General features: G+C 40.7%; 3 protein-coding genes across 4 annotated transcripts in view; 2 read left to right on the plus strand and 1 right to left on the minus strand.

Annotated features, from left to right (window-relative positions):
• LOC106652084 (E3 ubiquitin-protein ligase MYCBP2) overlaps positions 1-24,659 on the minus strand; it is a 157,251-nt gene that overhangs the window by 43,111 nt on the left and 89,481 nt on the right. The window lies entirely within an intron of this gene.
• LOC106652083 (pancreatic lipase-related protein 2-like) lies at positions 15,577-17,496 on the plus strand. Its single transcript, XM_014370827.2, has 7 exons — positions 15,577-15,993; positions 16,119-16,222; positions 16,353-16,657; positions 16,746-16,808; positions 16,857-17,126; positions 17,207-17,250; positions 17,321-17,496. Exons 1-7 carry the CDS (start codon positions 15,616-15,618, stop codon positions 17,366-17,368), a joined length of 1,212 nt encoding a protein of 403 aa, XP_014226313.2. The 5' UTR covers positions 15,577-15,615; the 3' UTR covers positions 17,369-17,496.
• On the plus strand, positions 17,743-20,023 carry LOC106652081 (pancreatic lipase-related protein 2-like). The gene is made up of 7 exons (XM_014370825.2): positions 17,743-18,292; positions 18,677-18,780; positions 18,852-19,159; positions 19,230-19,286; positions 19,352-19,618; positions 19,697-19,740; positions 19,804-20,023. Exons 1-7 carry the CDS (start codon positions 17,954-17,956, stop codon positions 19,858-19,860), a joined length of 1,176 nt encoding a protein of 391 aa, XP_014226311.1. The 5' UTR covers positions 17,743-17,953; the 3' UTR covers positions 19,861-20,023.

The raw sequence follows: 24,659 nt of genomic DNA on the forward strand, positions 1-24,659 counted from the left end.
TAAGTAAGTCGAGAAAAGTTTGACCTGCAACAACTCTAACACTGTTTCGCAAACATAACGCATCGAGGGAAAAACGATGAATTAAGACCATAAATTTTCCACAAGGACTAGTAAGCAGCATCGTCAAATTTAATAGAGCTCAATTGTATAAATCCCGACACAACATAATCGCGAACGCGCGGACAATAAATTATTACGTACGATTTATAAAATTATCCGGCAGTTTTACTACTTTACCATGAGGTCGCAGCTTTGAAAGATTTATCAAATACCTAGAATCTTCGTCATATATACTGTATGATGCACGCGCGTATGTACGTCTATTAAAAGCTCCATTGTATCCAACGCGCTGCGTAGATGTATGCGCGATGAGTGCGTCTCGTCTCGTGAGTATCTCATCTCTCTCTCTCTCTTTATCTTGCTATGCTTTTTGCCCTCACCGCGGGCGGGTTCCCCATATATAATACACTTACTTCTTCATCTCTTTCTCTTCGGCGAGAAAGAGAGAAAACAACAAGCAGCTCAGACGAAGGCACGATACGCGTATATATAATTTATATGTACTCGTAACAACTAAACTATGTATATTAGACTGGTTTTTATTACACAAAGTTTCGAATAACTTTATGACAATTTCTCTATCTAAGTTAGTCTGAATTTTTTAAAGAAAAGATTATTATAACACGCAAAAATTACCCAACGGAAAGTTAAAAAAAATTGCTCGTATCAATGTTGATATGAAACGAGATCTCTAAAATCTATTTTTCACGAGCTATAAACGATTCAAATTTAAACAATTTCAAGTAATGAATCTTTGCGATTTTTTATCTCAATAAGTATGAACTCTAGGAAAAATTTAAAAAGAACAAAAAAGTCTTAGAATTTGTCAAGGAAGGCGTATGAATTTTTTCAAATTTTTTCTAGACATATGCCTGAATTTGTAGGTCAAGTTCTGAGGGAACTACCTTAATAACATTATTTTTTTAGTTTCAAAGGCAACTAAAGCTGAACCCATGAATTTTTTACGCATTCAAAAATCTGAAATTTATTTTCTTTAAGATAATTGTTACACCTTAACTTGATTTTGTCATATTCTACATTTATGAACTATATTTGAAATAAAATTTCAAATAATATAACCAAATCATGAAAATTTAATACATTGTAAAACAAATGCATTGTTTTTCGAGTGGTTCATTTGAAGTTTAATGACGCACTTACATTTTGAATAGGATTCTTTACCGCAATAGAAATTCAATAAAAATTTTACCGCAGTTAGCCAAGTTATCAGGGACATTATAATGCTTTATAATATTAGCCCGTATCTCAAGTTTTCATTTATGGCACGTGAATAAAAATACATATTTATGAAATTTTTTGCAATGGATTAATGATTTTCATTTCAGTTCCTTGCGTTCTGACCTTTTCGGTCTGACCGTAAGGTTCAAACCCCTGGAAGGTCAAACACCAAAAAGGTCAAAAATAGTACTTTACGATACTAGTGGCATAAGTAACCCAGCTATTAAGACCCTCGCTGCGCTCGGGCCCTAAACTACGCCGTGCCAAAAAGTGTCCCCATGGCACGAGTATCGTACAACATTTTATAGCACTGTGCTAAGTTCACATTTATGCCCCCTTTTCCGAGCCATGAGTCGCACTTTCTGGTAACGCAAAGTGAGGTTAGCGCACGAGCGTATGCGAGTGTGATGCGAACGCATTGGTGCCAAAATGGGCGACTTATGTCACCGAAAAGCGTGCCATAAATGTGAACTTATGCCACGCAGTGCTATGAAATAAAAAAATACTCAATTATAAAAAAAAATCCTCGATAGATGTAGGGTTCGAAGGCATCTTGAGGCGCTCTCGCTGCAGTTGCTTTCGAATATTCATTCGATCCCGAAGTTGAGCCAGCACAGCATCATCGGCATCTTGCAAGCACCGCATCAACGTTGACGGTGGAGCTTCAGGATGTTTGGCCGCTTGTCGCTTCAGGTTCGATAGTAACCTGAGAGCTTCTACTTCATCTGGATTTGGTGCGTGCACCGGTTCGTGAGATTCTGCATCTCCCCCTTTCTTAACCGTTAACCCATGTCCATTTTGAACGGTGATAATCCGAGCAGAGCACTGTGTCTTCCTCTGGCATCTCCAGTAAGTAGTTGAACCTACAAGAGAATACCTGCCCTATATAGCCACAGAGAGAGAATGAATGTACACTTACCTTTACGAAGATGTGCGGTGTAGATGAATCCTTCGTAGTGGAGGTACGGTGTTTTTCCTTTTTGAATTATCTCGGCCATTTACGAAATTAAAATATACCGCGAATAAATTCAGTACGCAAAAAGAACGATCGCGAACAGCTAGGACAATCGGTACGATACTAACCACGAAGCGCGCGACCGGGTAACGATGTGGATAAACAAATAAAGTTACGTAGCATATATATATATGCTCGCATCGAACTGTACATTTTTATTTTTTTTTATCTTTTTTAGAGCTGACCTTCAGGGTATTTGACTTTTTTTTAATTGTGACCTTTTTGTCTTTGACCTTTTTTTAGTTTTGACTCTACCGTTATTGATCTTTTTACACTTTACTATAACTTTTTACTTTTTATTTTTTACTCTAAAAAAAGTACTCTTGAAACTATCTAGATAATTGAATCATTATTTAATGATTTTTTGAATTTTATCTTGTTTATAGTATTTAAATTTAATTATAACATTCGTTCACCAATTTTTTGTGTCCATTGTGTACTAGTAATAAACTATTGGCTTTGAATGTTATAGTTCAATAATCAATTTTACCCCGAATAAAATTAATCATCCATCATAGCATTAATTATTCTGACTTTACACTTTTTATAATAAACTTTATTCTGTTAATCGTTTTTCTTAGCTACGAATTACCATTATCTTACTTTCTAACTTGACGAATATTGCGAGAATACAGGATGAGTAATTATTAAACTTTAATTGTTTAAGTTAATTATTTGTAAATAAATGTGAATTCCAATAAATTATTATTTTTTCAGCCTTTTTCTCTATCGCTCCCTTTCCTTAAAGACCTTCTCTCCAATCTTAATAAATAACTCTGTCATTTATTAGTTAGAGATTAGTTTTTGGGACCAGCGTAACATATATACTTACTTTTTAAACCCTCAAAAGCGAAAACAGCACGCGAAGCGAGTACAAATTAAGAACCAGTCTAACGTATTATATATTCTATTATGCCCAACAACGGGCAGTGGGACTGCGCGTATGACGTGTGCTACTGGCAGAGCAGCAGCACCCACACGAAGAATGCAAGAGCAGCAATCGAGTGTGTACGCATTGCAAACTGCTGCGTGCGGTTTCGTACGTCTGTATACGCGTACACGATATTTATGTACTCGGCAGTCTTTGTGCGTGTAGCATCTTTAACCACGAGACTGCGGTGCGTCGGAAATTCTTTCGCGCGCCACGCGCAAGCGAGCGACGTCGGAAAAATAAGTTTACAAAAATGAGGTTCTTCGCCCGAGAGCTGAGCGTGCGGCGCCGCGGGCGTGAAGTTATGGAAACGCGAGCTTTTCCACGAACAGGCGCGTATAAGTGAGAGACGCGCACATACACACTCATATACGCAGGCAGAGAGTGAAAGTGGATTTTAAGATGCGATGGTCAAAGTCAACAATAAAGCCGACTCGGCGCTCGAGCTTTTGACTTTTGTGTTGATACAACGGAAATTCGAGAGGGCGTTATCGAGTTTCGGGGAAAATTTTATTTTTGGCATCAGCACGGCTCGATAGTAAATGCATACGCGATGTATTTTTACCCGACATCGCAGTATCGTCACATAATTATAATAAATTCGAGGGTTTTCGAGTGTTCAAAGTTAAATATTATAAACACGTTGGCCACGATTGCAGACGAGAACGAGTCGATAGAGAGAGAGAGAGAGAGAGAAGCAAGAAATTAACTGAGCGTTAATTGCTGCAGATCGGAGCACGGCTGTATCATAAGCTTCGCGTTCACTCGATAAATACACACAGAGAGAACGTATACATCACAGCGCGAGCAAGGCGCAGGCGAAACGAGAGAAATTAGTTTAATATAACGCGTATATCGTGAGCGGCACACACACGAGTATACGTATAACGGAGAGCTTGATTCATCGAGTGTAAATCGGATAGATCACGGCTGCGCGTGGTGGTGGTGTGTATTATACGCTATATGGGTAGGTATAAGTGTGGAATCGCACTCGCTCACAAGAGGCACACGCACACACACACGTATGCAAGCTACATCGGTGATGAGATGATTGGCTCTGCCTGACGAGCTCTGATGAAGCTATATACCAAGCCAAACGCTGGACCATCTCTCCATATATACGCACGTACAACTGTGTGTGTGTGTGTGTGTGTGTGTGTGTGTGTGTGTGTGTGTATATACATTGGCCTACGATATAGCTCCAACGCAATAATGTACATATCTCGCCTGCGTGACGGCGATACACACACACACGCTCGTATAACGACGATCAAAATCTCGTCCGCTTCCGTTTGATTCTTCTGATAGATGATGCGCGCGTCAACGGCGATTTTTATCTGGAAATGCGAGCCACCGACTTGGACTATTATTTATTTTTATTTACAATTTTTTCGTTATCGCGTATTTGCATCGTCGCACGTGCAGAGAGAGAGAGAGAGAGAGAGAGAGAGAGAGCATTATAATATATGGAATAGCTACCAAGAGGGACCAGCATCTGCAAAACAGACTCCCAAGACACAACCGAGCATACAATATCGCGCGTGTACGTACTACATATAGTACACATTTATATATATAATATAAAGCGGTTTACGCCCTCCCGCGTGGCACTATTCGTGCAAGAAGAGCGAGAAAGAAGAAGAAGAAAAAAAAAAGAATTATTGCAGCCAAGTCGGCTGACAGCTTACTGCACTCGAGACGTGTCGTTTTGAGAGAGAGAGTATTTTTCCCCATATTTTGTTTGATGTACTAAGTAAGGGTGTGCACTCGCTACAACGTATTGAATTATACTGAAAAATATTATCCATTCGTGTATCGATTTTGTTTTGAATCCCTGTCCTTAATCGTCGTCATTAGAAAGTATCTACATTATTATTTTTTTACTTAAGCAGATTACTACTCTCATCTGCAAATAGAATATGTTTATTGTTAAAACAACATCAAGTTCTTCCGAGAAAATCAGGGAAAAAAAATTTAGTCACTTATCTTAATGAGATTTTGAAATGCCACTTCACAATATCATGTTACTACTATACTCGATCCTGTATACGTAACAGCGAGAGAGACTAAAAGGTAATTCATTAACGAATCGGGTCAAAAGGAGCATAAAAATAAAAATCCTACTTGTTGCGTGAACTGCACTCAGCCGTCGGTGGTGCACGGTGTATAAATAAAGCGCGACGCGTACGTCTGGCAGAAAACTAATTTGTATCAAAGTCGAGAAACATTGCGACGTTTAATCAATATAGGTGTATTACCTTTGACCATACGTTCATTAAAATATTTATTTTGTCCACTGAATTATATTGACTTTGAATAAAAGCCGTAAAATTAAGTTTATTTAGTAATATTTAAACCCCTCTGTTTGAGACATTATCTTTTCTCTAATGCGCTTGATGACACTACTAAACTCCGAAATCTTGACTCTCTACAAACACTTGATACACGGATTTACGGCTCTTCTTCGAACCTAATACGCGACGCTTAATCTCTCACATTAAAATCTAAGATAAACAAAAAAGCCGCCCTGATGTAATCATGAGCAGCGGCAGCAGCAGATGCACGCATAGCATTATAACTACATACATTGGCATTCGTATTTAAGCGCGATAAGCATCAGTAGCAGCGTCGAGAGAGAAGAATAAATCTGACGCTCAAGAGAGCTCTCCTGGAGTGTATTAGGCACTTGAAAAAAAAAAAAAAAAAAGAAACTAATGCATCTCGACACCCTCGTAGTCGTCATCATCACCCGTCGCCATCGTCATTACGAAGAATGGCCGCAACTTTTCTCACGCCGAGTGAACGAGCACGTCTACATAAATATATATAACATAATATCCTAGTGAAGCTCCTTGAAGCGAGTTGAAAACGCTTGTACATGTGCCCACGTATATGAGCAGTTCTTTAAATAAAACGCATTTTTTGAGGTAGAATCGCGGCAAATTTTTTTTTCAACCTACGCGGATACGGACCTCCGGGAAATGTTTTTGGGGGTCCTAGGAACATGTAACCACGTAGGAACCATTGAAATTTCAATAGTGCTTATTTTCAGAGCTACTTTTGTGATTTAGGGCCGAAAAATCATGTTTTCTCGTAAATACGGCTAATTACTCAATTTCTAAGTCGCTGAAAAAGTATCAAAACTCATCTAAAAAAAATAACTGACTGCTGTGTTCAATAGGAAATTTTCTCAGCTTTCCAATGGTGGTGTCAGATTTTCCGATAAGTCGCACATTCACCGAGAAAATCGCCATCAAACGTACCAAGCTAAATATCTCAAAAAACTCGGTACAAAAAAAGTGATCTTTGAGGTTTAATTTCGATTTTTCCTCGTGAAAATGAAATTTATCGAAAAATCTGACTACACCATGAGAAAGCTGAGGAAATTTCCAATCGATAACATATCTTGATTCATTTTTTCAGTGGAATTACGAGCTAGTTTTGATTGTAGCGAGCCGAAAACCTCGCAACCGCGCTGAATCAGCTCGGAAACAGAAAACAGCGAACAAAGTAAAAGAAATTCCCATGTATAACATTGTAATTCGACTCAAAAAATAAATGAAGATATTCTTTCGATAGAAAATTTCCTCAGCTTTCTCATGGTGCAGTCAGATTTTCCGAAAAATCTCATTTCCAACCGAAAAAATCAAAAATAGGCATCAAAGATCACTTTTTCCGTACCGAGTTTTTCGAGATATTTAGCTTGGCATGTTTGATGGCGATTTTCTCGGTGAATGTGCGACTTATCGGCAAATCTGACACCACCATTGGAAAGCTGAGAAAATTTCCTATTGAACACAGCAGTCAGTTATTTTTTTTAGATGAGTTTTGATACTTTTTCAGCGACTTAGAAATTGAGTAATTAGCCGTATTTACGAGAAAACATGATTTTTCGGCCCTAAATCACAAAAGTAGCTCTGAAAATAAGCACTATTGAAATTTCAATGGTTCCTACGTGGTTACATGTTCCTAGGACCCCCAAAAACATTTCCCGGGGGTCCGTATCCGCGTAGGTTGAAAAAAAAATTTGCCGCGATTCTACCTCAAAAAATGCGTTTTATTTAAAGAATTGCTCATATAGGCTTACGCTGGCTGGCTGGCTGGCGCGCACAATAATTCGTTCCGGTTTCCGAAATACAACGTGCCTCTGTTGCGCGCCCTTGTACAACTGCAGCGCGGAGCAGCAGAGCAGCGGCACGGAATCTTTGGTAATTCGAGATTTCAGTGCGCGTATACGTATGTGGAGGAGTGTGTGTAGGCGAATTTCGACGAGAGGAGCTCTGCTCTGCTGCTGCTTCTGCTCCAAGTAGACGACGATGGCAGGTGTATATAGGAGCTATATATATTGCTGGAGAGGCATCTGCTCTGCATCGTGTGTGTAAGCTCGTGCGTATAATGTAATGGTAAAATAAGTTGTTGAGGCTCGGGTGCATAATAATGCCTGTACACTCGTCTTAATTGTCCAGCGTGCATTTACTTACGTCGTCGAATTTACCTGCGCGCATGTACCTGAAAGTGGGTATCGCAAATCGTTTCGGTTTTTCGCTGTTTTGCGTAAACGATCGATGGCATTTTTTCATCGCTATACTCACGATTTTCATAGCTTACCTGAAACAAAAAATAAAATGAACATTTAGTACGATCGATGATATGAATAATTTTACATTTTTGAAATGTATTTTCTTTTAAAATAAAATGCAGTAATTGTGCATAGTGTTGTGTTGACAAATCACTGAGTCACAAGAGGCATTAAATATACAATGCTTCTGTGAATGTGTAAACACAATAAAAGAAAAGAGACACGCATATGTTTGCATTGGCGACACAAAGGAAGATTTATCAAGGCCAAATGGGGCATATAATAAATTGTGCAGCTAATAAACATTATCTGCGGCTGAAGTACACAGCGTATTATCGAAAAAATTCGTAACGGGATGAAGCTCGAGCCATCTTGCCAGTCAGGATTAATAAGCGATCTGTATCTACAATGGGTATATGCTTCTATATATACTGCACAGGGTAGTTATAAAAAAAATCAAATTTCCTTTATATCTTTCAATTTTTCATGGATCGACTGCTTCCAAAATCTCTCCCGTACACTATTTGTATACCTATAGGCAATATAAATGAAATTTCCTCTGCCGTTTATCCGGACACACCTCCCGATGCGGACGAAAAAGAAAAAAAAACGAGAGAGTCCCATAAGAAATGAACTTCACAAGGGGTTGTGCAATCACGGGCCAATAGGCCTGATCGTTCGCTCACAGAGAGACCCTTAATTCGCTATATTGCGCGCGACGTTTAAGTAAGGAAGCACTTTATATAAAAAAACTCGCAGTGTACATAAGTGTGTGCATCCCTCACGCCCCGTGTCTACAACATACGAGATTTTTCTTCTTTCTTATAGGGCACAGACGATGAATGTAGACGCGAGCGATTAGTTTTTTCTTCTTCCACTTCTCTCAGGAGATCCTCCCTCTAGGATTTATTTTTCAGCTCGGTGAATCGGGGCGGCTCTTATGTCTATCTCAGAGTACGCGCGATTCTCAGATTTTTTTTACGGGACTCGCTCGCGCGGCCAATTACATATCGCACAGTTCGACGACGATACTTCCGTTCACGCGTGCAAGATATTATACGCTAATATTTGCTCGGCTCCATGATATATTATACAGCACGTTTATATGCAGGCATCGCTATATGGGGAAGAGAAGAGAGAATCAATTGTGCTTATGTACAAGAGGGAGGATGAATAGATAGAAAATTGAACCGTACATATATACCCGCGTGCGTGCGCCGTCAACGGTAATTCTTTGACACATGCCCGGTTCAAGTGCAAGTGTATATCTGCAGCAACTACGCGCGCGTACGACTAATAATGGGTCCCATTCTTATATTGCGCAGCGGAATAGAATATAATATTGCATTATATCGGTACCGTTCGGATTGGAGCAAAAAATATAGAGTTTCCAAAGCCTTTTTTTCGTGTGCGAGCGATGTGCGCTCGAACGGATACTACCGCCGGTATAAATTACATGTACGTTCGGAATAATCGTGAGATCCGATATGAAACGTGACGTTTTTATTGCTAGTCGTTTGACGAAGACACACTTGAACGATGATCGTCGAGTAAGGAGATCGGTATGGATTTTAATTACGTAAGTTAGTAGTATTAATCGACATCGACAATGCTTGTTACAATAGTTAAATTTATGCTCGATTGATTTGTTAAATAAGTTAATAATAATTATATTTCTATAGAAATTAAATTTGTTTGTACTCAATATTCAATTCCAACGAAAAAAGTTCACCGCTCGCACAGTGAAAGCGATCGAACAACGCCATCTCATTAGATACTTTTAAAGCGCCAAGTGCGCTGAAAAAATGAAAGATGGCAGCAGCTGCCTCGTCGTCCAAAGAACGCAAAAGTATCGTTCACCAACAGAGGAAAAGAAGATTTTTCATACTCTTTTGTATAACTTTAGGTACTGGTAGTTTTTAAGTAAATTTTTGGAATTGTACGTCGCAATGCAAGGAATATATGTTTGGTTTTAATTTTGATGTTTTGATATTAATTGTTTCTTCGCCATCACGATAAAGTAGTAAAATATATTAATCATCAAGTTAAAGTTTTATTCTTTAGTGCACAATTACTTTAACTTCCGAGAGAAAATATTCATTAAAAATGGCAATTAAAATTAAAAATAAACAAGTAAAGTTTTCGTAACAACGAACGTGAAGTAAACCGAGCATATTTTCGCAAGTGAAAACTTTCGAAAGCAACAAAAGTTCATTCTCGAAAACTAGTCGAAATTCTTACGCGAGTTATTTTTTCATAAATAGCGAACGGATCAATTTGCTTAATCACGTAATGAGGGTAGCTCTTCGCTTATATATATTAAATATGAACTTTCCAAAAACGAGCAAACTAAGGTACCCCTTTTAAAATTACAAACTCGCCGGTTCTTAATCCGAGTAATTTATGTAAATTTTTTTCACCGAGTACACACACGCTCGCGCTTACGCTCCGCAGAGACGCACAAACACACTCGGGCGGACACAAGCAGCATCAGCAGCAGACAGGCATTTGTTAAATGAAAGCATCGCTTGCACCCGCGCCATAAGTCCAGGCTAATGAACCTAATCTCCGTGTACATTCGAGATGACGTTCGTTAGGATATAGTCGCTCTCCGGCGTGGCGCGCACCAGGGCGCAGCGGCAGCAGCAGCAGCAGCAGCAGCACACAGCAGAACACAGTGACAGTAGCGAGAGAGAGAGAGAGGAGCCTTCTGTATCCTGATTATATACATATTCCGCGTAAGCCACGCTATATATACATATATATCGCAGTGCATCCCTCGTAGCATAATGCATGTTTATAAGCGCTCGTGTATGTGTGTGTGTGTGTGCAATGCGCCCGTGCGTGGGCGGGTGGGTATATGCATTAGTTTTGGAGTGCTGATCCTGCGACATCGTGCTTGCATTTCCGATTGCAAATTTAGGCGGTATTATATGCGTCGTCATGACGAACTGACTGCCTTTCCACTTAAAATACATGGGTAAATATGTGCTCGTGGTACACCCGGAAAGTGATATCCAGAGCGAGCGAGGAAAAATGCGTTTACAATTCTTGGAATCAAGACCGCGCGGCGCGTATCAGTGAATTCGTTATGTAATCCTCGCACTACTGTACTCTATAATGATTAATCGCACCACTTGAATAATTTGCATTACGCACTAAACAGCTTATTAATTTAACTATAGTAGAGCACAGAGCGGAATGTGCGGCAAAAATATTCAGGTGAGCGGAACATGTTATGTTTAAAGCGAGGATTAGAGCGATGTAAATTGAAATCTTCCATTACTGCGCGGACTGTTTGCGCGCGCGAGGTCAATCGAAATTTTGGTATTTTCGGGTTGCAATAATGCGGGGCAACAATAAGCTCTGACTCCATTCCGCATTCGACGATGACAAAACTCGCGGCTGTTATTGTCGCGCGATCGACGTTTATTTGAGCTGCGTACGGATGAATCATCATCCCGCGCACGAGTATCTTATCGCAAAATCCAACGTACAGCAGGTACAATTCGCGCTAATAATAATTTTGTAATCACGATTTGATAATAACATATATCGATTCAGAAATTTACTCACTTACAGAGTCGAGGAAGCGTATAGCCCGGGAACGCTGATGTATAGAATGACTCGACGAACGAAAAACAATTTAGGGGGGTGGCTAAGCTTTTTCCGGAGCGCGGAAGCTTTTGTCGGCGGTGGCTGCTGCGTGCCTCGCTCTGCAGGTGCGTGGTCGAATTTTCACGCCGCTCCGGCGAGCAGCGTCTCCGTTGGCCCGGAGGTAATTTCTTCCGGTCTCGCGCGCGCTTGCAGTTCGTCCGGCGACGACGCGACGACGATGCCAAGCACGATAAAAGCTCCGACCAGCGAGAGGAAAGCAGCGAAATTCAAGCACGCGCCTTACCTCGATATTTTTAACTGACTTTTCCATTTATTTTCTTTTATGTGCAATAATGACGATAGGCCAAATCAGAAAAAAAAGTTTGAAATTTGAAGCATTTCCAATGATTTGTATGACAGAACTAGTAGTACACACACACAACCCCCTAACAAGAATTAAATTCTTTGTGCACACGTCGTCGCTTTATACCCCCGCATCTGTGTATTCTTTCTCATTCTCATCAAAGCTCTTTTTCTCTCTCTCGCTCGCTGTGGCTTCGGATTAATGGATCTCAGATGCCAGCGAGAAGCTTAGTACATAGCGAGGCGATAAGCTGGCAGAAAAGGGTGGGAGTGCGAAAAAAGAAAATTCCCTTACCTTCGGGGATGAGTTTTATTCGGGCTAGGAGCTTCGACGCGCGCGCAAGACTCCGATGCTTTTTTATTTGCCGTAGTCGAGGGAGAGGGTTTATTTGCGTCGTTTTTCCAACTCGCTTTTCACGACTTTTAACCACCCAGAGAAGAGCGTGCTGTACGGTGTAGAGAGAACGATGAGAAGATTTACCATTCTGTAATGAAGCTTTTTGAATGGGCTTCGAGAATGCTAATTTTTTTCTTTATTTTTTTTCAGCCTTCTTGTGTAATTGTTCTTGTGTAATTGGTCATGGGACGATTCAAAGGAAAGATCAAGACCCTATTAAAATGTAAAAATCAGTAAATATTTATAAATCATGACTCTCTGTGCAACACTGGGAAAGAATTTCATCTTGTGTCTACAAACAGTTTTTTTCTGTCTTTTTGTTAAAGAACAAACTATGCAAACCAACTAGCGCGATGAAAAATAGCTGAAAAACTTCTAAGCATTCTTTATATGCAATATGCATTTCTTATGCAAAGCTCACCCGCGCGGGTGACCATTGAACTTTTGAAAGAAAAAAAATCGACAATGAAAAAAAAAAAAGAAAGAGATTAAAAAAACTTTGAGAGTCAAGGAGAAAAGGAGAAAAAAATGTCCGCTATGCAAGTATATGAAGAAAAATACTAAGCCTCGCAATGAGAAAGTGAAGTTGACCCATAAAAGAAGTATATATGAAGAGAGAAAGAAGGCGAAAAGCACGAGGAGGAGCGTTCATTAAAAGCCGTCGAAAGATGATCGTAGAAGAGGCCGCGCGGTGTGTGTGCGTGGGTGGGCGAGCGTAGGAGGGAGCGATTGACATTAGATTCCTCTTGATCCGCACACCCAAAGTGACTAAAGTGTCTCATTCAAGCGTTTTCACGCGCGCCAAGTACAACGGTGTCCTTTCTTATACTTCACGGCGCGGAGCTTTTACTGCTTTGATAGCATCAGGTGTATATTTATATATATGTACCCGAATGAATCTTTTCTCGCTGATGGTGTACTTTCATTCGGCTTCGGTCGGTTAAACTTTCATAATGAACCCGGAGTTCGACCACGAGGATTTTAACAAAAAAGAAAAAAGAAAAAGAAAGCCTTTATCGGCTGCCAAAAAATCAATTATAAAATCAATTTCGAGGCGGATCAACGGCAAACGAAATGCACTTTGAAATTAACCGTAAAGTATTTGAACAGAGCGGGGCGCCCCTTGGCAACGTACACAAAGACGCGCTCGCGAGACCTGCACGTGCACGTGCACAGAGGCAGCTGCAGCGGCTAAAGTGTATTGCAGTTGGTGAAGCGAATACATACATAGCCAAGGAAAAAGGGTGGATAATGAAATTCCAGTTTGACGATGAAAATGCACTATCGTTGCTTTTCTCTTTCTTCCTCCCTCTTCTCTGCTCTTTCTTGCTCGATTTTTTGTGCGCTCTTCTATTTCTTATCTCTCCGTACTGCGTTGAAAAGTCTAATTCTATCTTTGATTCCTTATCGGGCAAGATCGTGGACATATGGTTCGAAACTGATTGTCCTTGATAATTATAGATAACTTTTACGTAATATTTGATCTATTTCTAACAATAGATAAGTGCTTAATAATTTAAATCCCAGCTTTATAAATTCGCATCGACAAAATAGAATTACGATATTCCAATGATCAGCAGCAGCAGCAACTCGTGGAGTTTCAAATTAATTTCGTACCAAATAATCCGCGACGTGCTCATGTACTCGGATCTCTCTCACGAGTTTTAACGAAATTAGCAAAAGCAGCAGCAGCAGCAGCTTATGAGAGCTCCCGCACGATGAGCATCATTAAATCAACGTATGAAATTTCTGCACAACAAGCTTAAACTTCGCCCTTAACGCGATAAAAGAATTTTTCGAAACTATTTCCAAACGCAATTTCCCGCAGCAAGTAACAGACTTGTGCGCTGCAACGCTAACCGTTAGTTACCTTATTTCCCCGTTTGCCGAACGTGTTTCGAACGCGCGCGCGCCTTACACGGGGCGCAAGGGCGATATTATCCCCGATGGGGCACGAAGAGGAGAGAAGCTGCGCTGCTTCTGCGAGTCGGAAAGTAAAAATTTTGCAGAAGCTTCGCACACAGCTCAACATCTTCTCGTACTTCGTCCGGGTAAATTCCTTCGCGCTATACATGTCGAAAGTAGAAAAAAAGAGGAAAAAGAAGAAACAAGTGGCGAGATATCGATACTCGGGTGCCACCCCCTCTCGCGGGTGCGGTTATTCCATTGAGCGCTGTGCGACTAGTACGTGTGTGCTTGAGCGAGAAAATGTGCGCTGCTGCACTCGACTTCTCGGCACGCGTTTTTTGTTTCAGCGATGCTGCTTTTATCGAGGACAAAGGGCCGGAGCATTCGTTTTGCTGGATGAAAAAAAATTCCTCTAATGAAGAGTTGTGAATTAACGGAGTATTCTCATACACTTATCGTATACACAATGAGATGCGTTCAAGAGCCACAGATCATATGATTTATTTCCAATTGATCTTTAAAGGGCTCGAATTTCGTTATTTCAAATTGTAATCGCGGCTAAGCGCTGACCTCTCGAGGAAAAAAAAAGGATCAATGAATCTCCCCGCCTATTTATCGATTTTTTTTCTCCGCGGCAAAACAGCGAATATCTTGACACATACACCGAAGCAGCAACAGCAGCAGCAGCCGCGGCGGCGGCGTGGGTATTGTGCAGTTGCAATATACACACACTTATAAACCTATACCGAGAGAGAGAGAGAGAGAGAAGACTAAAGTGGCCTCTTTGTAGCATCAAGTTTGGGCGATGCCACGTATAGATCTCTCCGCGGCAGCAGTATACTCGCATGCACGCCGACGCCGTGGCGCAATATATCTATGTACGTTATAGTACCAACGCTATATAGCGTGCGCCATACACGCGGGATAACAAGCCGCTCGGCAAGTGCAGAGCTAGTAGTAGTGGCACAAAACTTCGCGCCGCGCGCCCAGCCGCCAAGTGGCAACTATCGTCCTAAATCTTAGAGATGTGTGTTTGAACTTTGTAGTGTACGAGGAGGAGAAGAGAGAGAGAGTGGCGATGTTCGATAGGCGACCGAAAGTTTGTCTCTCTCCTACATATACCTCATAATTGGATGTTGGTCGGAATTTTATGATAGAGCTCGAGCTGATTGTAAGGAACGAAGAGAGAGAGAGAGAGAGAGAGAGAGGAGAGGCCTTCGATTGTCGGAGACTTCTAATTTAATTTATACCTTCGCACAAGCGGTGGAGCGAATTTACTTTATCTCTTCTTTTTTTTTTTTTTTACTTTTCAAGCGAATAAACTTTTTGAGCTCATGTCGAGTTTTTAATACCCCGAAAAGTCACGATTAACGAGAGAATCGTGACGTACGCGATGGATACTAAAACATTTAACGCAAAAATTAAAAAAAAAAAACAATAAAACTACCGAGCTGTGGCGCGAGTTCTCTCGGTACGTCTTACCGCGCAGTCGTTCCGTCTCTTCGAAATTTGCAATCGTCGCGATCATGCGTTCACCGTTGTACTATCTCAATCTAACGTCGATAATTTTATTCGGCACGGGAGCTGGACCCTACCCGCGCCACCAGAGCGTCCAGGCCTACGAGCAGCCGAAGACGTTCACGTGCCACGACCTGAAGGAGTCGGCGTTCGCCCACGCGATGTTCGCGCGCCACCACGACCGGATCGACCAGACGGCCGTCAAGTTTCTCGTCTACACGCGCCAGAATCGCAAGGGACTGACCGTGGACTGCACCAACTGCACGAGATTCACCTCGACGCCGATTCTCGATCTGCAGGCCAAGACCTTCGTCATCATTCACGGCTATCGATCGGGCGGCACGAAAAAGTGGCCCCAAGAGATGAAGGAGTCGCTTCTGGACGCTGTGATTATACTTTTAAATTGATGAAAATATAAAATAACGACATAATAACGACTCGCTCGCGAAAAAGCACACAAAGATCGGTTGGTTGCACATACGCGTAAGTTCACCCGCGGTCGTTTTTGCAGATAAGAAGCAATGTCATCATCGTTGACTGGCAGGAAGGAAGTGCTTTTAAAAACTACGTGAGATCCGCGAGCCATATAGAAGTCGTCGCTCAGCACATAGTGCAGTACGTATACGACTTTGATGAATTACAATAACGACGTAGGTGATAAAAGACGCGCGTCGTTAAAAAGTCTTTCGGTGATTTCATGCCCAAAAATCCCACGCATGACGCATTACCATTCTGTTACCCGCAGTTTTTTTCATCATCTGCAGCTGAGCTACGCCAAGCTCGCCACCAAGCCCGAGTGGAATCATTTTCACTTCATCGGTCACAGTCTGGGCGCTCACCTGAGCGGCATAGCCGCGGCCCATCTCAAGGTCGATCCGTTCTTTCAGATCGAGCGGATCACGGGCCTGGATCCGGCCCAGCCGTGCTTCAAGAACATCGACCTGGCGTTCAGGCTGGATCCGAGCGACGCCGACTACGTCGACGTCATTCACACGCAGATGGGCAAGACGGAGGGCTTCTTCGCGTCGTTCGGAATAAGAGATCCTATAGGTTGCGATCGATGCAGCGCTTGAATCGTCAATTTCTTTCTTTCTTCGCGATTACAGCTGTTCTCGATGTTTTTTTTTTTTGCTTACAGGTCACGCTGATTTTTACGTGAACGGCGGTGTCAAGCAGCCGTCGTGCGTGGTTTCGAGCCAGAGTTAGTATGCAAGTAAATCCGTCAGTACTTTACCTATCGCGTTAATAGTGGTGTTGTTTTCGAAATTCAGCAAGATGATCTGCAGCCACAAAGCGGCTTATAGATACTTCATCGAGTCGATCAAGAATTTGGTCAACAGTAAGTGCAAATACCTGAGTTATCCTTGGGACGGAACTCTGGCTTCGGCTGAAAAAGCCGTGAAAGCAACCAAATCGAATCACGAATGTCCCTCGTGCCCAGAAATGGGTATAAAGGCGTCGAGTGGCGATATGCTTGGGGTATTCATAAATTTTGCTGGAAGAAAGGAGCCTTTCTGCGGTAAGTGCAATTGTGGCGAAGTATGAAAAATCAAAAGCATGAACAATTAACAAAACGTAACGATCGAATTTTTACTCTAGAATATGACGACGAAGATCTGGCTTATGCTTTGAAAATGGTTCAGGTAAGTAAGAATTAAATCTTTTAGAAAAAAACGCATCTCAAAGATAACTAGATTGACATTTTTTTTTCAGAAAATGCAAGTTGGTTTAAAAGGCACTGGAAAGAAATCAATTCTTTAATGGATAATAATACGTGTAAATAAAAAATAATACTGAAGTAATCAGAGTGAAAACTAATTTATTCGATGTAGTCACAAAATCAACAGAGCAGTAAAAAACTCTAATCGCTTGAATAACATATGATTCAGCGCGGCGCGACTGTCGTATCCCCAAGCCTGTGTTTTTTTTTTATTATCCTCTCGTGGCATTATCATTGGAAATACCTAATGTAGGTAACTACACACGCGTTACATGTATACGTACACAGACAATGTAAACATTTATCCCGGCCTTGTAATTTTATATACACGCCAGACGCACCGCAGAGAAGACTCGCAACGAACGAGATGTGAGTATGTACGTGTGCGTGTAAGCACGTGTGTGAGATTTTCTGTCTGCGTGTGAGTCGACGACAGACGGCTCGTTGTGAGAATTTTTGCTGCAGTATGAGTCAAGCCATTTAAGAGCTCGCATGCGTCGAATGTGCGCAAAATAAATCACAAGTTTCTTCCGTCGATAGGCAACTCGCAGGCGTCGCGGGAAAACGCTCGTCACGATTTTTTAAAATAAATTTTAAATCGATCGTTTGGAAAAAAATTCATCACGATGAGAGCCGCTCTACTACTGTGTTGTCTCGTTCTATCCACGCTCGGCGGAAAAGTCATCGGCGATTCCGGCATAACATGCTCGGACTTCAAAAATATGGCGGTCGTCGGCTCGATTCTGAAGATCTTCAGCTCGAAGACGCGAGAGGACGTCGGCGTGGATTTTTTCCTGTCGACGCGCGAGCAGAGGCAGCCGGCGGAGCTGAGCATCGTCAATTGGTCGGCACTGCAGAGCAGCGGCTTCGATCCGACGAAAAAGACATACATCGTTATTCACGGCTACAAGTCCGGAGGTCGGAAGTCATGGGTCTTGGATCTAAAGGATAAGCTGCTCGACGCGGTAAATGCACACAATTGCACAATTTTTTTTTTCCTCGTCGCAGTAAATCATGCATTTGAATAGAGGCTTTGTTTCGAAAATTGATGAATTAATTGTCAAGCAACTGTTTACATTGTCATAATAAAGCTTTTTGTTACTGAGTTTTATCCTCGTTCGCTTCATGCAATGCAGGTTTAATATTTTAAAATTTTTGAAGTTTTTGTTCTTTTCAATCACGCGGTTGATTATATACGTCACTCCAATAAATTGGTGTCAATTCAAGTATGAAGAATTGAGTTAATTAGACTCGAGAAACGGGTCATCACACACTTTTGAAACTTTTCTTAACTGACTGAAAAATTGTCCAAGAAGGAAACAATTCTAAAAATATGTATTATATTTCAGAGAGGTGGAAACGTTATCCTAGTTGATTGGAGTCAAGGCAGCAACGTAAAAAATTACATCAATGCTGCACGTAATACCCCATTTGCCACTGATCGAATATTCAAGTAAGCTACAATCTCAATTTTTCAAACGACAACAGTCACTTATAAATATTACATTCAAACGTGTCTCACAGTTTCCTGCAAACATTGAGAGTTCAAGTGGAAAGATTAAGCGTTAATGGGCCAGTAATGTGGAATCGATTACATTTTATTGGGCACAGTTTGGGCGCGCAAATAAGCGCGCAGACGAGCAATCTGTTGAAAGAAAACAGTTTTTGGAAAGTCGAGAGAATCACGGGATTGGATCCAGCCAAGCCTTGCTTTTCAGGGATAGATCCGCGTTTGAAAATTGATAAGAGCGATGCAGATTTCGTCGATATCATTCATACACAGGCCGATGACCACGGAGGTTTCGATTCGTTGGGAACCAAGGAACGAGTAGGCAAGTCATTTTTTATCACATTATAGATTTATGTAAATATATAATGTAACGAAATAATTTAATTTTCCAGGACACATCGATTTTTACGTAAACGGAGGAGTAGCACAACCTCAATGTTTGGGATCGAGTAAGTTTTTAAAATTACATCAAGTTTATAAATAATCGTATCCGAACTTATAAATATTTTCGCAGGATTTACTCCTAAATTGACAAAAATGGTATGCAGTCACAAACTGTCCTACAAGTATTTCGCCGAGTCCTTGGCTAACGCAGTCAACGGATCATGCAAATTTAACAGCCATCGCTGGAACGGATCTTACGAAGAGGCCTTGGAGATTTTGAACTTCAAAAAAAATAACGTGATGTGCAACGATTGTCCTGAAATGGGCATAAACGCATCGAAACTCGACAAACAAGGAACTTATCTAGTCTTGACATCGATCGACGAGCCGTATTGTGGTAAGCCTCTTCTATTGTCTGTACTTGAATACATGTTTAAATTTGATTGCTAAACAATATTTCATTATATTATTTTAGATTTTCAAAGAGAAGACGAGCCAAAATTATTGAGAGTTCTTAAGGTTTGTAATCAATGCTCATTTGTATAAAGATCCTACGAACTAATGTACTTTAAATTTTTACAGAAATTGCGAGGATCTGCGAGATTTGATTCAGTAAACAGCGACACCGAAGACGACTGAAATTTCTACATAACGAACGGAAAAATAGAAAACTCAATGTACCTACTTGAGATGCATTGAGTGAATAGTTGTTTTAATTACTTAGAAACCAAATAGTCATTTACACGCTCTTTTATAGTTAGTGGTAATAAACTTTATACTCGCTGAAGTTGACTGAAGTAAACGACGACTTTTATTGAATTGAATTACAGCACTGGGCGTAATTTTCGAATAAAGGAACCGCAGCAGAGAGAAAGACATGGAACAAGTAATAGGATTGCTTGGGGAAAGTTCCTTAAAATACGTGATCCTTACCAATACTCCTAAGCTCGAAATTAATTTCCATCCTCGCCGAGCATGCCGCCGCACAGAGAGAGAGAGAGAGAGAGAGAGAGAGAGAGAGAGAGAGAGAGATCCTCCTGCACACTAGAGCTGCTGCATCGTTATACGCCCCCGCGCGTTGCACGAGCTTTTCACTGATGCGAATTGGTGCGGAGCTGTACCATAAGACTCATGAAGAGTTTTGGAAGCTTTGAAGAAATCTTCAGCTAAATTGCCCGAAGATCTTGGACTGAGTGGTTCGCAAATATATATGGGCTATATCGCGTGAACTGCCCCCTCCCTCCTCTTGATCAGAGTTGGAATTTGATTTTTCATATTTTCTTCTGCTGAAACATGATTTTTTATGAAAAATTTGATGAGGAATTCAAATTTGATGTCAAAAATCAGTCTCATAGCCAAAAATAAACATGTTCGTATTCAGCGATATGACCAATAGTGTAATATGTTCATAGACTGATCAATAGCTCCTTAATCCTAAATTTTGGTCATCGTCAGACAAACAGACTTCGGTATTGAGCATCGTATGTATCAAGAATCAAGGAAAATTAGAGAAAAACCATGCTTCATAGACACATATGATGCTCATTACCGAAGTCTGTTTGTCTGACGATGACCAAAATTTAGGATTAAGGAGCTATGGATCAGTCGATGAACATATTACACTATTGGCCATATCGCTGGATACGAACATGTTTATTTTTGGCTATGAGACTGATTTTTGGTAATTTTGGGATTTTCAGGTTATGAAAATGATTTTTGACATCAAATTTTAATTCCTCATCAAATTTTACACGAAAAATCATGTTTCAGTAATTTTTTCATATTCATCCTTGAGAAGCAGAATAAAATATGAAAAATCAAATCAAAAAGAGGGGGGGGACAGTTGACGCGATATAGCCCATATATACTAAATATGAAGCCACGCGCACTGCGTATAATGTCCACGCAAAGAGAAAACGTTTGCTACATACCGAATCGTTATTTCCAATTACGGTTACGTCATGCATAAGTTGCATTTAGTGCGACAACCGAGAGCTCGCCGGTAAAAGACACGCGACGCGCGCAGCGTAACTTTGAATTTGAATACGTTTTGAAGCGTGTACGTAATGAATTAGCGATGCTTTGAAAATTTACGAACACGCAGAACAACAAAAAAATCTTCTACGAAAAATATCTAAATTAAGAATGATTTTTCAAGAACAAAAAATTCCCCTAAATAGGAGAGTCTATGCGTCACTCCAGTACTTTTTTCCCTTAAAGTTTATCGTAGCTTCAGTGCTGCGTGTATAAGCAGTAGTAGCAGCAGCAGCAGCAGCAGCAGCAGCAGCAGCAGCAGCAGCAGCAGCAGACACCAGCAGTAGTAGCATAGAAGAATAAGAAGCTTCTCCGAATTTGCTGTTCCAGGGCTGCAGCGTTGTAGTAGTACAGTATCTCGAGCGAGGAAACGGCGGCACACAAGCCAACCTAATGCAAATCGAAACACTTCGCTACCCAACGTCACTCGCACGAACCCGAGCTACACACACCTTATATGCTATAGCTATATCGTATTTTCTCTTGGTTATGCGCGACATGAATACAGGTCTCTCTCTCTCTCTCGTTCTCTCTCGTATTCTCTGCGATATATCGATTTATTTCGTCACAAAGAGTCTCTCTAGCCCACCCTACGTCAAGTTTCACCCCGCGAGAGTATAAACTTTTGCGCAAGTATATGGCATTCAGTGTTTATTTCTTTCGTTTGTTTATTTATTCAAGTTTTAACGCCGAGCGCATATACAAAAGTCGAGTCTTGAGTGGCCGATGTGCAGAGGCGCTTTGAGTTTATTGACTTGACCTACTTTCATGCGCGTTCGATTACATTTGTTGACGAAATCCGCGGTGCATTTCTTTTCGAATTGTACATGCGGCGTTGTACATATTTTCTATTATCGTTTCATTATAAGGTTAATGAAAAATAATCTTCTTTGAACTTCTTTGGTTTGACGTATTCTTTTTTATAAATACAAGCACAATCAAGTTTCATTCATTTTTCGATAAGTCTCTCAGCCTCTTGTCGTAAATAAGCTTTGGATGTGCAAGCTCGATTCGGATAGAAAACAATCCCAAACGAGACTCTACACTTTCAGCACCAGTGCTCTCAAATTGCTCTCGGAGTACTTCTTCGGGAGTGTAAACCTTGAATATTATACCGTAGCAATTTTCAAGATCAAAACTCGCGGCTGATAAAGACGTTTTCCCCAAAGATAGAATCGAGTTCGAAGGCAAGCAAGCGGCGGAAAGTTATTGTAAATCACGCAAGAACCGGTGGTAACAGCAACAGCCAAGTATTCACGCGATGAATTACAAGCGAATTCCGCCCACTCCGCGTCTGTGTGTATTTTACTGTCTCCCACCCGTTGGCGAGGGAGAGAGAGAGAGAGAGAGAGAGTGAGAGCAAGAGGTACAGAGGGCAAATGAAGTGCTGCACCGAGTCCAATCAACTGAGCCAACCACCGAAATTTATGCCAGCCACCCCCCGTCCGGAGTAATTGTTTCGAGAAGATAAAGAGGAAGAAACAGACCGTTGATAGGATTGCTAAGTTTGTATTAGCACGGGTTAGAACGAACGCGCGATGCACTGGTCGATTAACATCGATCCACGCGTGCGAGGCGAGGAAGAAGAAAAAAAAAGGGAAAGAAAGAAATCGAAGTGGCGATACTTGCATACATTTTCGTAAAAAAAGGGTGAAATATTGCGAGTGGCGTTTTTCAAATAACTCACCAGCAACAATAAAGCAAACATTACGATCCATCACTGTATCGACATTCAAATAAAACATAAATTCAATCTGACAAACAAAATTTTTTGTGATAAATGCTGTGTAGGTAAAAATATTTTTTCAACTTCAGGTGAAAAAAAAAATTATGAATTTGGCGCTGGTTTGGAAAAATTCGTAAATCATCTCGTTATTTCTCAACGTTTATTTGATACCTATAGCCATTTACAACAATCTATTATTGGCTCGATTTTTATTGTCTCTTCCACGCTGGATATTTTTCACTCTTTACGATCGCGAGACTTCTTCAGTTTTACTCTTTCGAAATGTTCCATAAACTACAACTTATGGATTTTGCTTTAGAATAAAGTATTCAAGTTGTTACAAAGAGGAAACTAATTGATCGTGTAACAATTAGAATTTCGGATTAGTGGCCACGATAATGCTATCAGCGCTAAAAAGTTATGTGAAAGCTTTGTCTAAACTGCGAACAAAAGTTGCGCGATGCCTGGCTTGAGAACACGCGAACTTATGCTAATTTCACCTTAAACGCCTCTGTATCTTTCTCCAGTAACCTAATTTCCGCGAGGTTAAGTGAAATTTCAACTGGACAAATTATAAAGTAATTATAAAGGACGAATTTTTTAAAACTAACTTCTAATGAATATTTGATAAGTGTTTTTGATTGATACATTGATTTTATTGTGATTGAAGAGATTTCCCGGCACCTCTTTATCCAATTGGGTCGTAAAATTATTGAAGTAGTGCAAATTATGCCGATATCGTCGAACTAATTTATTTATTTGAAATAATTATTGGATTTTACAAATTATGATCGGTCGAGGCTCATCCTTCATTTATAATGGACAACGAATGCCTGGCGCAATTAGAATTTATGAGATGTGTATAAATTTTTGGTTATTTCGGTATATTTCAATGGTTATATGAATAAGCATTAGAAGTCGCGTGCGCGCGTTGAAACTGATAAATGACTCGCATAAATACAAAGGAATAATAACTTAGAAATAATGTATTACCTAGATAACCGAAACATTAATTCACCAGAAACAATGATAAAACGATTTAGGCTATTATATACCGACTGCGGCCGAGAAAAAGAGTCCAGAATATTAAAGGACTTTAATTGGCACGATTTTAACATTCGTCATTGATTAAAATTCCAGACAACGGAAGTTCGATATAATTTTTTTTTTTTTTTTGCCGTATCCGTAGTCTCGATCAAGCCAAGCGCGATGCGCAACAATTTCCTCCTTAACGGTCCCAAGTGACAAGACACAAGATTGGTTGAATACATCGCGTGGAACAATAGCAGGTGTTTATACAAACTACGCACATAAGCAGCAGTGTACACATCGCTAGGCTTGCGTTACACTTGCCATAAACGTCATGTATGGCCGATCGCGTATGTACAGACGTTGCCGGGGTGTTTCACTGTGGAGCTCGCTGTGCGTTAATTACAAGGTGATTCCCTGTGGATCGTGCACCAGGCGAAGGGATTGACGCTGTGTAACTCAACGACCCGAGGCACATCAATTTATTCTCGTATTGTTGAATTTTCCACGTTGATATTTTGGCTCCGAATTTAAAATTGATCGATTTTTGTTTATAAATAGCGTGTGGCAAAACGTGTGGCAAACTTTGGAGGGGGGGGGGGGCAAGTAAGAAATTCCCAATATTCCAATTGCAAAATTCCTCGCGCAC

Source organism: Trichogramma pretiosum, unplaced genomic scaffold, assembly GCF_000599845.2.
Source record: "Trichogramma pretiosum strain Unisexual culture from Peru unplaced genomic scaffold, Tpre_2.0 scaffold13, whole genome shotgun sequence".
NCBI classification, from domain to species: Eukaryota; Metazoa; Arthropoda; class Insecta; order Hymenoptera; family Trichogrammatidae; genus Trichogramma; species Trichogramma pretiosum.

Coding starts and splice junctions, on each gene's coding strand:
- LOC106652083 (XM_014370827.2), top strand. CDS start 15,616: ATGCGTTCACCGTTGTACTATCTCAATCTAACGTCGATAATTTTATTC. Junction 17,127..17,206: donor AAGAAAGGAGCCTTTCTGCG/GTAAGTGCAATT, acceptor TTTTTACTCTAG/AATATGACGACGAAGATCTG. Junction 17,251..17,320: donor ATGCTTTGAAAATGGTTCAG/GTAAGTAAGAAT, acceptor TTTTTTTTTCAG/AAAATGCAAGTTGGTTTAAA.
- LOC106652081 (XM_014370825.2), top strand. CDS start 17,954: ATGAGAGCCGCTCTACTACTGTGTTGTCTCGTTCTATCCACGCTCGGC. Junction 19,160..19,229: donor GGGAACCAAGGAACGAGTAG/GCAAGTCATTTT, acceptor TTAATTTTCCAG/GACACATCGATTTTTACGTA. Junction 19,741..19,803: donor AATTATTGAGAGTTCTTAAG/GTTTGTAATCAA, acceptor AAATTTTTACAG/AAATTGCGAGGATCTGCGAG.